Source organism: Diachasma alloeum, unplaced genomic scaffold (assembly GCF_001412515.2).
Source record: "Diachasma alloeum isolate Michigan unplaced genomic scaffold, Dall2.0 Dall_scaffold_00678, whole genome shotgun sequence".
Taxonomy (NCBI): Eukaryota; Metazoa; Arthropoda; class Insecta; order Hymenoptera; family Braconidae; genus Diachasma; species Diachasma alloeum.
In genome coordinates this window covers 129,859-146,203 of record NW_021680810.1, presented here as the reverse complement: position 1 = coordinate 146,203, position 16,345 = coordinate 129,859, and the positions used below count along the sequence as shown (strand labels likewise).

Genomic DNA, 16,345 nt, shown 5'->3' with positions numbered 1-16,345 from the left:
ACCTCTAAGAATTTCGTCTGATCAAGGCGGTCAATTCTTCTCAGGCACGTTCAAGGAGCTCACGCGAATCCTAGGCACTAAGAGGATCATGAAAACACCTTTTGACCCTCAATCAAATGGTTTGGTTGAGAGGCTACATCGCCAACTAAAAGCAGCACTGCGATGTCACGGCGGAGTTTGGTTCGACGTACTTCCCCTAGGACTTTTAGGGTTGAAATCCGCGTAGAAGGACGGCCTTCAAACGACTCCTGTCGAGGTAACATATGGGAAACCTATTCGTCTACCCGGAGAATTCCTTGTGCCAGCAAACCAACAAACAGCAGCACCGGAATTGGTGAGAAATCTACGCGAACATTTTCGTACAATCGCGTCTGTTCCAGCTGCACACCATGGTACACATTCAACATTCATCTTCAAGAACTTATCAACGTGCACGCATATTTTCGTTCGCGACGATCACGTGCGAATCGCATACCGACCACCATACATCGGCCCATTTCGCGTCATTTGTCGTCACGACAAATATTTCATCATCTGGTTCAAGTCCGGAGGTTTGGGAAACTACAAGAACACATCGATCTCCATCGGCCGATTGAAACCAGCGTACATACTGCCGGAGGAAATGAATCAGCTTCCAGGACAGCCTCCGCACCAAGACGTACCCGACGCGCACTCAACAATAGGTGAAATGACGTACAGGCTATCATACCCTAGGTGGTATGGTAGTCGAATTAAAAATCGCGAAGAATCGATTTAAAACAAACACACAAAAAAAAAGGATTAAATAATTCAAATGCAGAATTGGATGGGAAAAAGCCGTTACGGCATAAAAAACCTAGATTTATTGATTATAATGTAATAGGTCAATTACAGCTGCGAATGACACTTGTTTTCCATACACATACACATACACATACGCTACTACACTGCAATGTCTGTCCTAAGAACACAACGATGTGAACGGTCGGACGCAGCTATAGATAGGTAGACACACACACACGCACGCGTGCCGATGATGCGAAGGATGGGTTATGGAATCACACGTTGTGTGATTCCGAGACGATATTTTTCGTAATTAAATTACGACGATATGAGGTGGCCGTTGCACCACCTCCGATACGGTTTTAGATGAAGTGGCCGTTCGCCACTTCAAAAAAGGGGTGTAGAGGAAGCGGCACGTTGCACCAGTTCCAATACGATTGGCGTTGCACTACACTTTTAATCCGCTTGATTCGTACAAATTTCGCGAGGGATCAATGTAAGTTTGAGGAGACTTATTTTTTAGATGTTTTGGATTGACAAATTCACACTGTTATTACTAGTGACACTGATTTCACACAAAAGATCGATTAGAACTTGAGTGCTCGAGTAGCGTCGGTCTGACTGTTACACGTGGTGCAACAGACTAGGTTGGGTTAGCGTCGGTTGAGCGCTTCCCCGCGAGAAACCAGCGAGTCGAGAGCGGGGAAAACTCGCAGTGGTGGCGCGGTGAACTAGATAGAAACTAGCATTCAGCCCGCGCGAAGATTTGAACGAGTTACGATGTAAAAATAGGACCAGCTGCAACCGAGCACGAGCACGGCACCCGTTGCTAGAAGACGGAGGAGAGGCGTAACATTCGCCAACAGACCAACAATTCACGTCTACAACGTCTAACTCTCCTCATTCGAATTTTTTTTTTCACCTGCTTGCCAAACCTGACAAATTTTCCTGTTCCTAGAATAATCATTTTCTATTGCAGATTCAAAACACTACGTTTTTTACTTCAAGGAGGGGAGTCATGTAGCGCCTCGCTACATCCTAACACGCGAACGCTGGCTAAAGACGAGCACAGGCATTGGCTGTCTCACTCGGACGTTCAGTGCCACGCGTATTCTTTTCTGATTCGTCAAATCGTAAGGATATTCGGCGGCCTCGCTGACACCTTTCTGTGCGAATATAATTCAGTCTAAGAGTACAGCCCGTATCGCACACTTGATCGGATCATATTATTTTCTCTTAACCTTTGTATTAATTTGACGCGAATAATAAACCTGGAATTATTAGTTTATTTGCTTTTGTTAGTGGATTGTTACCTTCCCGACTACACCTCAATCCCTACACCCCTCCCCCATTAAAAAAAGCCAATTTTTTCAATTGAATTTGATGTGAGTTTTTCATAGTTCCAAAACTAAGGAAGATGGCAAATTTCTACTGAAAAATTGGGATGCGGAGCAGTGGTGGTGGAGAGGGTTGTATTGAATTCTCGATGTATGGCCTGAATATGTATTTAATTTGAAAATTCTATAAAATTAAGAAAAATTCACACCGAGAAAAAAGTAGATTAGCTTTAGAAACTAGTTTCTAGATTTTAGAAACTTCTGTTTTTAAACTTTGTTCTTGGTGGGATCATAAAAATTAACCAATTCGGGGACTATTTTCAAGAATTCATATTTTCTAAAACCATTGCTGAATCTTTCTCAATTTTAGAAAATTTTCAGATTGAACTAAAAAATTGCAGCTGAGGTATTTAAAGGGCATAAGTGCCCCATACATCGGGAGGGGTGCCCAAATATCGGGAATTTCATATGTGGGAGAAGGGATTTTGCAAAGAGGGGGAGGGGGAAGTGTTGTGAATAGATAATTTAGAACTGAAAACATTGAGTCGGTGAATTTTTCAATAATATCACCGACTCTAAGGGAGATAGCGAATTTTTACTGAAAAAAAGGGGCGGATGCTCACTTTTTTTTTTCATTCTGTCCATCTTACAAATTTTCAAAATGTCCTAAATTTCCAAAATATACAAAATCCATTTGAAATTTTTGAAATTTTTCGACTTGGGCAAAATGGAAAAAAATTGAAAGCCCGCCCCCCCACCTTTTCATTAAAAATTTGCTATCTCCCTTAGCTTTGAAGATGTTTTTGACAAACCCCAACGATAACCCCCCCTTTCATAAAACACCTCTGCAAAACCCCCCTCTTTACAAGCCCACCCCGGATAACACTACCCTCTTTTTGCAAAATTTCCCCTCAAAAATTGAAAAAAATTTCTAGATTTTAGAAAATATTGTTTCTAAAATTAAGTATATTTTAATTTAAAATTAATCTCAATGTAGAAAAAAGTCTCTAAATTTTAGAATCCTGAAGGTTAGAGACCACCATTTCTAAAGTTTAGAAACTTTTTTTTAACGCTAATCCACTGTTTTTCTTCGTTTGAATCAAACCGAAAAATCGGCTTGAATCAAAACGAAAAATCGGTCTGAATTAGAGCGAAAAGTCGACTTGAATCAGACCGAAAAATCGACTTGGATCAACCGGAAAAATCGGTCTGCATCAGTCAGAAAAATCGACTTGAATCAAACCGAAAAATCGACTAGAATCAAGTCGCTATCTACTACCTGAAACAGGCAGAATTTCGGCGTGAACAACTCCATTTTACGGTTCGATTCAAACCGATTTTTCGGTTTGCTTCAAGCCGATTTTTCGGTGTGATCCAAACCGATTTCTCGGCTTGATTCAAACCGATGTCGGCCGGACCCGTTTCTACTTATAACAAACCACTTTTCGACTTATATCAGACCCGAAATTCGGATTGGCCTAGTCCGAGTCACTCGGTCTGGATCAAGCCGAAAATCGGTTAGAATCAAACCGACGTCGACTTGAATCAGTACTTTTTTTTGGGTGTCACACATAAACTGTTAGAAAAACAAATGCTCCGTTGTACAGGTGTGATTTCAGTATAGTTTCTTTGCTAATAAATTAGAAATTTGCTTCCGAATGGATTAATTGAATTAAAAGAAAAATTTAAATTGAAGTATCGAAGTGCATATTTGGTTCCTTCTATTTTCTGTTACTAATTTCAAATGAGTGGGTTCCCTCACGAAATTCAATGTCACGAGAATTGTAATAAATTTTTTTTTTCAAAGCTAATTTGAAATAAAATAATTAGTGAAAGGAATTTTTTGAAATTGAATAGCAACAGGCGCCGAGAAAAACGCGAGACACGTGAAAATCGACTTCTGGCATTTCTTTAGTATATAGGAAGATCACGATTAAGGTTGAATTTGAGTCAACTTTGAGCCAACCCTGGGTCGACCTTTGGTCAACTTAGGTCGACTTTAGCTCGACCTTAGGTCAACTTTGGTTTGACCACGGCCAACTTTGGCTTGACCCTGCCTTGACTTTTATTTGATCTTGGGTTGATCCTGAGTGGCACTAGGTTGACCATGAGTTGACCTTGAGTTGATGTTGATTCAGCAATGCGCCAACATTGAACCGACATGGAGATACGTAAGGAACATTTAAAATTAAATATCTCAAGAATAAATGAAGTAATCATCTCCGAATTTGAACTGGATCGAGATAACATCCAAACAAAAATATTTGAAACCATAATTGAAAACATTTTATCGATTATTTTTCGAGTGATCGTCGAAAAACTAAATTTGAAAAAGAAGTTCACATACATACCTACATACGGACATCCACTTTTGAAAAGTCCAATGTAACGATTTTTGAAATCTCCATTCTGGGTCAAGTAATATAATATGATGTCTATGTATATTTTTTTATAAAGTGTGATCTTTTGTTTACAGTAATTGTAAAAAAAGAGAAATTCATTTCTTACTGTAATGAAAAAATACTTATAGAACATAGTATATATGTATATATTATATAATATATACAATATATTGTATATAATACATGTGGCATATATTATATGCATATATATTTTCTTATACTTTAATTTTTTCTAACCGGAATAAAATTAAAATCATTCTGGAAAAAAAAATATATTAGGGTTAGTATATATACAGGGTATCCCATTTGAAATACTACGGCTTAATATCTCTCGTAGGAAGAGGGGGACAGCAAAATTGTTCAAATACAAGTTGTAGGGTTCGGAGGGGGAAACTTAGTGCTGATGGAATCCAGGCCCTCATTGCTTATGCTTCTATGCTAGGAGCATAAAGTCAGTTTTTTTAAATGGCAACAATATTTTTCACCCCTACAAAAGTTGTTCGTCTCGCCGAGAAAAGGTCAATCATACCATGTTTTTCGATAACGTTATTGTTTTCATGTGCATAATCATACGAAAATCAAACGACAGGGAAATATCTTTATTCGGAATATCTTGCCGCATAGAAACGCTGGAATGTTATTTATTTATTATCTCGTCAATCTACCATGTAAACAAAAAATGACTGAGGTTGGTAAGGGACGTGGTAAGAGCTAGATGTTATTCCCTAACACCTAGAGCATTGTAGAGCTAGGTGGTGGGGTGTTGTAAGAGTTGGGTGTTAGGTGGGGTGATCTTACCCCACTTGTAGGGTTACATGAAAGATGTTGTGTACACCAATCGATCGACAACTCCGGTGGATTTGCCGCGACAGATCGGACAAGCAATCGCGAATATTCTATCTGAAGTCCTCCGTTCTGTTGCTTGAACTTTCCGACGTCGGCTGGAGTTGTGCCTTGCTGTTAATCGCGATAACGTCGAACATCTTCTGTAATTACTGTTCGCGATATCTATACGAAGACACATGTGCTGTATGTTGAAAAGAACTTGTAAGATCGCCTTAATAAAGATATTTTCCGTTAATTTGATTTTCGGACGACCATTCACATTGCGACGACGAGTGTCGTTTGTAGTATCGATTGGGCGTGCTGGGGATGTTACCGATAAATACATGAGCAAGGAGATAATCGCCGTATACAGGACTTGGCCCAAGAATCTCGATCGCCGAGGGACTGGATTCTACAACTGGAGAAAAACTTCACACCCAGAAAACCTCCCAGCCTCCGGAGAGGTTGTAAAGATACCGCAGCCTCCAAACACCTCCAAAACAAACCGCCCTATCCACAAGCAGTCGACCACGTGAGAATAGAGAACCCATCCTCACCTAGGAGGCAGCACCTTACGGATAGCCCCGAACTTGAACTTGGGGACATCCAGTGGAAGGGGACTTACTCCGGAAATACGTCATCCGCCAGAGCTGAACCAACTCCGGAAAAGAAGAGCTGAGGGCACTACGATACGGACACTCTAGGGATGCCGCGGCCCACAAATTTTCTGATTGGCTGATATTCAAACACCGAAGGTCAATGCCAAGGCCTCGTGACGGCGCCACTGGAGGAGTTAACCGCAATGGAATGCCCTAATTGGTTGCAGCGAAACCGACCTCCGGAAGTACGTCATGCGAGGTGAAAACGCAGCCAAGAACTTCACTTCGTTCTCAACCATCGCATAAACTCCGATTATGCGGAGTTTTTGTCCGGTTAATATATTAACCGTGATAATGGCGGTTCGTGATAACCGCCATTATCACGTGTTAAAATATTGTGTGGGTCTTCTTTCGTGTCTTCACGTGATATTGTGGCAGGTCGAGGACGTATCCATACAGCGTATCGTGTGGATAACTTTGAGGCGAATTTACGGAAAATACGGAACGAAAATTTTGAAGATCCTTAGGTACGGGGAGGATTACGAGAAATCGCACGGACACTGGGAGGACGTCGAGACGCACCACATGTTGGATCAACTGGTGGGCCAGGACTCCACGTTGTTGTGAGTGCACAAATAGTATATTTCTCGATCCTTTGGTGTGGCACGCATATTTTTGAGATAATTGGCTTGTCGAAGAGTCGCGCGTAATTCCGAGGGATTCGATTGGGTTTCGGATATGGAAGCTGGGGGTCTGTCGGTGACCCTCAGAGGGGAATCTTGGATCCGCCATCTTACCGCGGTTCATTAGTTTTCCGTAATACTGTTGTATCCCGAGGGTGCGTGGAATATTCTAGTCGAACTCTGGGAGATTACTGAATATTTACGGAGAGAAATAGAAATAGGCGAAATAACTAGGGTGATAACTATTGGTAATATCATTCTTGGCACATCGTGTTTTGTTCTCTGGGGGGTTGTGGAGGAGAGAAAAATCATATCTCGGCCCGCACCGCGAGCAAGAGGCCTTGTGAAAGCCCACGTGGGGTCGCTCAACCAGCGTTTGGTGTAGTGGCCATCCGTACAGGGAAATATAATAATCGCCGAGCCTCTCCATTGCCCTCCGGATAGCAAATCGCTTATCCGAACTATTTATTTTGGATTGTGTCGAGTCTGGCGGAGCGGAATTTCGGAAGATTGTTATTATTATTTTATTTGGTTTTGATTCTCATTTTCTTAATTAATTTCTGCGGTGATCAAAAATATTATTTTGTTATATTTTCATTTTACTCGATATTCCTCACATTGAACAAAAGTATTATTTTATTTTTTTTACTATACTTATTTGGGTATACCCATATCTATCGAATTTATTTTGTTTTCTCAAATCATGCCATATAGTCCATACGCTAGGGGTATTTTTGTATACATTGAGATGTCCATTAGATTTTATTACTGGATTCTATGTTTTCGAGGTCGCTGATTGCGAATATGATGATTATTTGTGTGAAATCATTGGCAGTCTCTCGGTTTATAACAATTTAATTGTTTAAAACAGAATATCGCGGAAACGGTTGGCTATAGGGGAAAATGTTGTAAACAAAAAATATTCCTCATCAAAAAGTGGATATATTTTGTTTTATAACATTTTTTCATAGCTGTCATGCTTGCAGAGATATCGCGAATGCAAGTCCAGCGAGCAGCGCGGAGGCACTATGGCGCGGCCGCAACGCGGTCCGGAGTCTTTTAAAAAAAAAATGGTTGGAAGGAGAAAAAAATGGTTGAAACAAAAGATGTCCACTACAAAAAAATACATCAGATCAGTTTTTTGACTTTTTCAACTATTCCAAGTAATTTTTGAGATATTCAACGTTTTATGGGCGATGACGGGACAAATTCGCATTGCGTTGATAATTAAACCGTGATTATCTCGTTAACTACTAGGAATAGACCAAAATGTCTACCAACTCAAAAGATGAGTCATGAAATTACCAATATCTTTTCTTTCAACTTTTTTTCTTTAGCTCCATTCGTTCAGCAAATAACTCTCTCTGTGAAATTCGTTCAACTCATTACTCTGCTATTTGTTCGCTAAACAACGTACAATCTAGGCAGAAAATCAGGCGAAAAAATAAATTCTCTGAAAATACGATCTTCACCCTCAGGAGTCTCAATGCAAACTGACGGTGAGTTCTTCAATTCCGTAGGATGAAAACAAAACTCAAAAATGAAAACATAGATAAGGCTATTGTGTGCGAATTCGGAGAAAACTGTGGCAACGTCATATAACACTGCGACGCCGTTGTGCGACGTGTGGAGTTGAGGTGGACGTTCAATGCACTCATACCCTGATTTGCGCCAGGAATATTTTCTGAATGGACGGAGCTAGAGAAAAAAAGTTGTAACAAAAGATATTGGTAATTTTATGACTCTTCTTTTGAGTTTGTTTGAAACGCAACTAAAATTCCAGAACATTCTGGTCGACCATCGGCCTACTTCAGAAATTTCCGGGACCCTTCGGGTCATCAGTCATAAGTCACCGAAACACGCGCGAATTAGTTTAGGCTTAGCCTCTCACCGTACAAGTCTATCTCGGGCAAATCACCTGTACAAGTTTTATATCGCACCTCACCGAGTACAGTAGCTTCTTGAACCTCACCTAGCTCACTAGTAATCAAGTACATCACCGGTCTTTGTAAGATCACCGTTTTGTTCAGTACATCACCTCTGTTGATTAAATTCAGTTTAAATTCAGTGACTCACCAAATTAACGTGCAAGGACAATCACCAGTGAAATTACATATTACCAAAGAGTGTACATAAGTTTTGACAAAGTGGTTCGATCCCACAAAATAAAGTGTGAATTTTTAAATCCGGCTCATCAGTAATTTTCTCAACATCTCTCTCGACATTTTCATCCCACATCCACCCTAAATCTAGTCATTCACCAGACAGAGTTATTAGATATTTTGGTCTATTCCTAGTAGTTAACGAGATAATCACGGTTTAATGATCAACGCAATGCGAATTTGTTCCGTCATCGCCCATAAAACGTTGAATATCTCGAAAATTACTTGGAATAATTGGAAATGCCAAAAAACTGATCTGATGTATTTTTTTGTAATAAACATCTTTTGTTTCAACCATTTTTTTCTCCGTCGAATCATTTTTCTTAAAAAGACTCCGGAGCGCGTTGCCGCCGCGCAATAGTGCCAGCGCGCCGCTTGCTGGACTTGCATCTGCGATATCTCTGCAACGACGACAGTTATGAGAAAATGTTATAAAACAATATTCGAAATGCAGCTTAAATCTCCATATTGGTCACGGTCAACTAACTCGGCCATGTCCGAAAATCTCCGTGAACCCTCGGGTCAACGGACACAGGTTAGCGCGGCACCCGGAAGAGTCAGTCACATCAGTTGTGTTTCAGTATCGTCATGATAATGATAGAATAGAGTCAGTCAATTAGTATTCCAAATTTAATATCTTGTTCAGTACATCACCTTGTTGATTAATTTCAGTCTAAATTCAGTGACTCAACGAATTAACAGTTAAAATACCAAAGAGTGTAAAAATAACTGACAAGTGGTTCGATCCCACAGAATTATAGTGTGATATTTTTAATCCGGCTAAAATAATTTTCCCAACATCTCCCTCCACATTTTCATCCCACATCTACCCTAACCCTAGACATTTACCAAACAGTGATCCTTCGAGCTGCATAGTGGGTGAAAATGTGTGTAAAGTGCTGTGGAAAATTCAAGGGACGCCTCGTGTCGAACAAACTCTCGGGGTTCGCACGGGCAAATCAACAGACAGTTCTCGAACATTCGCTTTGTTTACACCCGCAAGGGCGACGGGGTAACAAAGGACATAGTGAGTGTATCAGTGTCGGAAATCGGGAAATCTCGGGAGTGACGAGTGTCGCCGAAGCCTACCAACGCTCGACCACGTGCGCCACGCAACAGGTAACTCCCCCAACTCTCCGCAGTCGGTAACTCACCCAACTCTCGGCAGTCGGTAACTCACCCAACTCTCGGCAGTCGGTAACTCACCCAACTCTCAGCAACCGATAACTCACCTAAACCGACAACTTAGCACGGACAATCACCATGGCAGACGACACTAAGGTCAACGAACCCAAAGAAGAAACTCAACAACCAGTGAGCGATAGTGAGGAAATTGTGCAAGTCACACAAGAAGAGGGACTCCCAGCAAAAAATGAGGCAGTCATAACTAAGCCGATCACCACTCCTGAGGAAATCAACAGTCCAAGTGGATCGTCAGTATCAAAAGAGCCCGTTCAACAAAAGTCAACGCCTGCAGTTTCAAAAATAGCACTCACCATGCAGCAGGAAGGTCAATTAAGACTATTAATATTCAAGGTAGAGACTCTGATAGAGATCTATCATGGCCTCCCGCAGGACGTTGAAAACGAAGAGGACCTCACCTTAGAGGAGTTAGACGGGCACAAAGGGATAATCGAGGCAGAATGGAACGAATATTTTCAAATTTATGCCAACCTAGCCGAGTTTCTTCCCCCTGATCATGAGTATGTCAACGAGATGATACATGAACGAGCCACCAGGACAAGACGACAAGCGTTGATGCTCATTGCTCGGCTGAAGGGTCAACTGGCAAGGAAGAAGGATTCAACTAGCAGCTCAACGGATCAAAGCCAGGCAAATCAGCTAAAGCGTCTTGACATCAAGCCATTCGATGGTAAACCGGAAGATTGGAAAGAGTTCAGTGACCTTTTCTTGTCACTGGTGGGAAACGTAACGTCAATTCCACCAGTACAGAAGTTGGTGAGACTAAAGGGATACCTGAGAAGTCCTGCAGCAGCCCTCCTCTCAACCTTTCAGGCCAAGGACGAAAACTATGAAAAGGCTTGGCAGAAACTCACCAGGAAGTACGAGGACCCTAGGCTCGTTGCTCAGTCGCTGCTTAACAGAATCCTGACGCTGCCGAAAATCACCCAAGCGAAAGAAGAGAACCTCAACGCCAATGGAGCAGCAGCATTGGAGACCCTCGATCAACTGCAAGACATGACGGGGTTAACGACGGAGAACATCGCTGAACAACTGATAGCCCACTTGCTGAGGAGATCTCTTGATGCAGAGACACTGAAGCAGTGGCAACTAAAGCTGGGAGACTCCAAGGATTTACCGAGCCTTAAGGAGTTCGTGGCATTCATCGAGGCCTACGGCAGAGGGATCAACGCAGGTGCAAAACTGTTATCAATGAAGGAAATCAACACACCCACGAAGAAGTCAGCTCCACCAAAGAAAAGGAGCACCTATATAGCAGCAACTCACCAGCAGGAAAATAGCCAGAAAGACTACTTCCCAGGAACTGCTGTGCCTACTGTCAGGATAAGCATTTCATCGCATTCTGCCAGAGGTTCATTGAGCTCATCCCAGCTAAGAGAAACGATATCGTTATCACCAAGGGGCTGTGCTTCAACTGCTTAGGGCCACATACGACGGCCAAGTGCACGTCGGACAAGAAGTGCCACAAATGCAGCAGGTACCACCACACTCTCATCCATGGAAGGAGCTCATGGACGATGAGCCCGCCTCCAGCACGACGCACTCCAGCTGAGCCCGTCCAGACTGCCGGAACGTCCAGGCAGCAAGAGGATCACGGGAACAGTGAGTGAATGACTTCAACCTCAATAGCACACTCATCATCTCATTGATCATTCCTGTAACGAGATTTTCTCGTTACGGGTTGAAATCCCCTTAAAAAGATACGTGAACTCTAAAATTGAGACATGAGGCGACATCTAAAGGCGGCTGAAGAAAGCCGCGACTAGATGAACTGAGCGACAAACCGATGAAAGACTTAAGGCATAGCGGTTATGGGTGAAACCGCGACCCCTGGAGGTCTCGAGGATGTTCCTAGACTATCGCTATTTTGGAATTCGCCCAGCATGTGCTAGAGGAAAAGGGGCCGATGTACAGGCTGTCCAACTGGGCGATTCTATAGGCTATGTCAGGGTAGACTAGGGACCAACGGCCAGGTGAGAGGACTGGTGCCCCCGGGATCCCGTCGGGTTGATTGGAGGGGATAGGGTAACGGAATGACCTATCGTCCCTGAGATATTCAGACTAGAGGGAGAAGGCCCTAGTAAGATTCTGAGTTAGTCGAACGCGGACGCTCGAGCGGGGAAGTCGAAAGGATTTATCCGAGATATACTGTGGTGTTGGCTTGGAAGATGGCCACGGGAATGGCGGGCGAATAGCTCAGCGCAGCCAGGTGCATAACTGATGGTAGCGAACGTAGGGAGATGCTCCTGCATCCCCTACAAACGGAAAAAAGAGTTATTTTGGAACTCTTAGTGACGACTTTGTTGTTTCCGGCATTATCCGGCTCGGCGAAACGAATGCCGTGCGCATGGGCCCGCGGGTCTGGAGTAGAGATCGTCCTCCTGTCGACCCGACCATGTGCCGAAATTCGAGTACCCGGAGACAGTGACGTGCGATGACCGAAGCGGTAACTGGTGGCCGAGAGTGTGGGTGGTCGTGAAGTGGGTAACAGTGTTCCACTTTGGTCGGATCAGCCTCTCGGCATCCCAGGCTCTGAGGAGTCCCGGCTAATTCGCATTCAATTCTAAACACACTCCCGAGTCGAAAAACTCGGAAGGAGAAAGCCTACTGAGAGAGTGAAAAATCCTCCAGGACGAGAGTAAATTCAATTTGCATGGATGACTAGGCCGTGAGGCTTAATTTCCAGCCTGAAATAGTGGCTGGTGACGTTTGGCATAGGATACTCCTGGTGGACCTCGCCCACTCTACCGTGTCACACTGATGCTAGCTGGGCAACCCTTTGCCCGGCCACAGAAGTCCTCTGAGTGGAGGAGTTTGCCTCAGAGGCCGGTTTTCGTCGAACCTCCCATGAAGGTTTGGCTGACGCCCGATTATTGAGCGATAGAGAAGGCTTAAAAAGTAGTTTGCATTTTTCCTGGGTGAACAACCCGGGAAAATATCTTTACATTCCTCAACATTAGAATGCAGTACATCACCACCAGTAGCAGTAAACTTCAACAAGAAAATGATCAATGAGAAAGCAGAGAACATCAACCACGAAAATCACCAAGGAGAAGCAGATCAACAGTCAGTGCTGTTGGCAACAGCACGAGTAAAAGTAATATCACCGAGAGGATTCACGACAGAAGCCAGTGCACTCATCGAGCAGGGTTCAGAGGTATCGTTTATCTCCGAACAATTAGTTAATCAGCATTTACAGAGAAGAGCATCAACAGTGAAGCTAGTGGGAATTGGTGGAATTAATTCAGGACACACCAGAGGAATAGTTTCAGTCATTCTACAAGCGAGCCATGGGACTCATCAACTGCAACTCAACGCCCACATTTTAAAGAAGCTCACCGCAATAATTTCGTCATTTTCATGCTCGTCAGCGAGGATCGGCTCACATCAGAATCTTCAGCTAGCCGATCCCCATTATCTAAGGCCTGGACCAATCGACATCATATTAGGGGCTGACAACTATGGGCGGATCATCATGGATGAAGTTGTCAAGTCAGAGCAATCGAGAGTAGTTGACCAATGCACAGTATTCGGTTGGATACTATCCGGACCAATCGAATACACAAATTGTTCAATAAAGGTATCTCTATCAGCTGTCCAGAAATTTTGGGTCCAGGAAGAATTGCCAAACGAGAGATCATCAACATCAGAGCTTTCACCAGATGAGTACGAGTGCGAGATGCACTTTAGAGCAACTCATAGCGGAGACAACACCGGGCAATACATCGTGAGACTGCCCCTCAAAACTTCAGCAGCAGCGCTCGGAGAATCGAAATTTAAAGCAGCACGTCAACTCAAATCGATCGTGAGTCGACTCAACACAGATCAAGTATACTCCCAGTTATACAGAGACTTCATCAACGAGTACGCAGCACTGGGGCACATGAGAATAGCACCAGAGACTCCAGAACCCGTGCCAGCCTACTATCTTCCACATCACGGGGTACTGAGAGAGGAGGCCATCACAACGAAGCTGAGAGTCGTATTCAATGCCTCCAGCCCCAGTTCATCAGGTATGTCACTTAACGATATACTGTATTCTGGTGAAGAATTGCAGAACGATGCCATGTTTATCCTGACTTGGATGAGGAGGCACAGGCTCGTGTTTGGCACGGATATTGTCAAGATGTTCCGCCAGATACGAAATCACCAAGATGACTGGGATCTTCAGAGAATCCTGTGGATCGACGAGAATCAACAACCAGTCACCTACCAGTTAACAACAGTCACCTATGGACTAAATTGTTCTCCATGGTTGTCGTTACGTGTTCTTCAACAACTAGCAGAAGATGAAGGGCACCGCTTCCCAGCAGCAGTAGAGACACTCACCAGAGGTCGTTAGGTTGACGACATTTACGGCGGTGCAGAGACAGAAGACGGTCTCAAGGAGATCGCAACGCAACTACAAGGGCTTTGCCATGCATGAGGCTTCTCTCTACAGAAGTGGAGCAGCAATTGTCCAGAGGCTCTGTATGAGTTAGGCCTATCCACTGAAGAAGAAATTATCCAGTTCGAGGAGTCAGTCACCAAGGTACTTGGATTGTGTTGGCATCAATTCACCGACACATTCCAGTACAAATCAAAGCACTTCAATACGACGACAATCACCAAGAGAGTAGTCTATTGTGGACAACCGTATCTTGAGTGAGAGCGAGAGGGAAAGGAAATCTACCTGCTGACTCTTACCTGACCGTTATCAGTCACGACTGGAAGTCACTGTGATGATGAGACAAACCGGAGTTTAATTATCTCTTCAACAAAATATTATCGAGAACGTGATATTCGGGATAAGGTATTAAAATACGCCGAAAATGTGACACGTAAAGGAAGAGAAAGAGACCAACTACACCGATTAAATATTTTATTCGTTTAAAGATGATTCAATTTCGGGTAAACACAGGGTGAAAACCGTCGGAGGAAAAACAGGAAGATGGAAAAGTAGAGAAATAGGATAATGAAGGACATGGACACTTACGATTGGTTGATAAAAATACTCAGGGGTGTCAGAAGGAATGCTCTGTGGTTGAATCGTTGGGCTCTGCAGAGATGTCCTCGGGGGTTAGTGAACCGTAGGTTGATAGTTGATCCTCTTGAGTAGACTGGAGACCCGAAGGAATGGCCAATCTCGATGAGTGGTGAAATAATAGAGTATTATTTCACCAGGCTGGACCTTCAGACTGTAGACTCGTTGTAATGAAAGGGACCACTAGTTTTGTACTGGGAATATGAGTTGAATGACGACTTTTGGAGACTTCTGGCTGGAGCTTCAGGGTATTAATTCTTCCCTTGGAATTTCGAAGTTCGAACTGACCTTTCCGCGTCGCGGCTCCCTTTTTATATTGAATCGACAGTGTGTCATCAGGGGTGGAAGGTTCTAGAAGCTTCCCCTGTTTTTACCATTGTCTTCTATAGGTATCCGCCTAATTATTGGATTTCTTTGGATATAATTCGGGGATTGGTGGTGACGTTTCTCCTATTCCTCCATGGAGCTCGTTGATTGGCGATTAGGTGACATTAGGCCTCCTCATTTTCTGTTTGGACTTGCCTAGTTTTTCCAAATTTTGTGAAGGGAATAGTCGACCATCTGTTTCCCGTAATTGGCGTGGGACACGTGAAGACTATCCTTCGTTCCGATCCTATCCTCTGATAAAAGTCGTACCATGGTCTTTTTTAGGCGTTTTTCCCGTAATTGAGTCATAGCATCACACTTCCGTTGTATGGTTATTGTCCAGCTTAGTCATCCACGAAACCTCTTAAACGGTGAAGATCAATAATAGAATTATCAAAATTCTCGTACTGGGCATGTAACATTATCCAATGGTCTTTATACGTACAGGGTACGTAACACCTCCGGGGATGAAGAATAAGCAAGGTCCTTATACGTACAGGGTACGTAACAACTCCGGGGATGAAGAATAAGCAAGGTCCTCCTTGCTTTCACCAAACAGGTCCGTGAAAATTGAGCATAAGGAAATGGAATAGTTTAGGTATAAGGGTTGCGGTTTTCATATCATGGAATTTACACGTTTACAGGATGTAATTATAATTGTTTGTGAAATACATTATATATAGTCACACTAAGTGTTATAAATTGCTTATACTTTTTTTATACTATGAAATCACTCAAATCCACATATCGTTTATTATTATTATTTTTTTTTATCCAATTTATCACACACGGAATGACAAAAATGTATTGTGAAGTTTTCTCTTGTTTTAACACGCATACACACAAATAAGAGAGTGATAGATATAATTTTTATAAAGACATATCAACTTCGTTTTGTGTTTGTTTGAATTGTATTCCCATATAGGGATTTACAGGCTTGGGAAGAGGTGGATGTGAATAAGCACTTTCAGCTGTTACAAGGG

The 16,345-nt window shown here is 42.9% G+C and overlaps 1 protein-coding gene across 1 annotated transcript; it reads left to right on the top strand.

Annotated features, from left to right (window-relative positions):
* Nucleotides 1-11,490: 11,490 nt before the first annotated feature.
* On the top strand, nt 11,491-14,315 carry LOC107044104. Its single transcript, XM_015265852.1, has 2 exons — nt 11,491-11,575; nt 12,934-14,315. The coding sequence occupies exons 1-2, from the start codon at nt 11,491-11,493 to the stop codon at nt 14,313-14,315; spliced, it is 1,467 nt and encodes a 488-aa protein (XP_015121338.1).
* Nucleotides 14,316-16,345: the final 2,030 nt, after the last annotated feature.

Coding starts and splice junctions, on each gene's coding strand:
- LOC107044104 (XM_015265852.1), top strand. CDS start 11,491: ATGAGCCCGCCTCCAGCACGACGCACTCCAGCTGAGCCCGTCCAGACT. Junction 11,576..12,933: donor GCAAGAGGATCACGGGAACA/GTGAGTGAATGA, acceptor CCTCAACATTAG/AATGCAGTACATCACCACCA.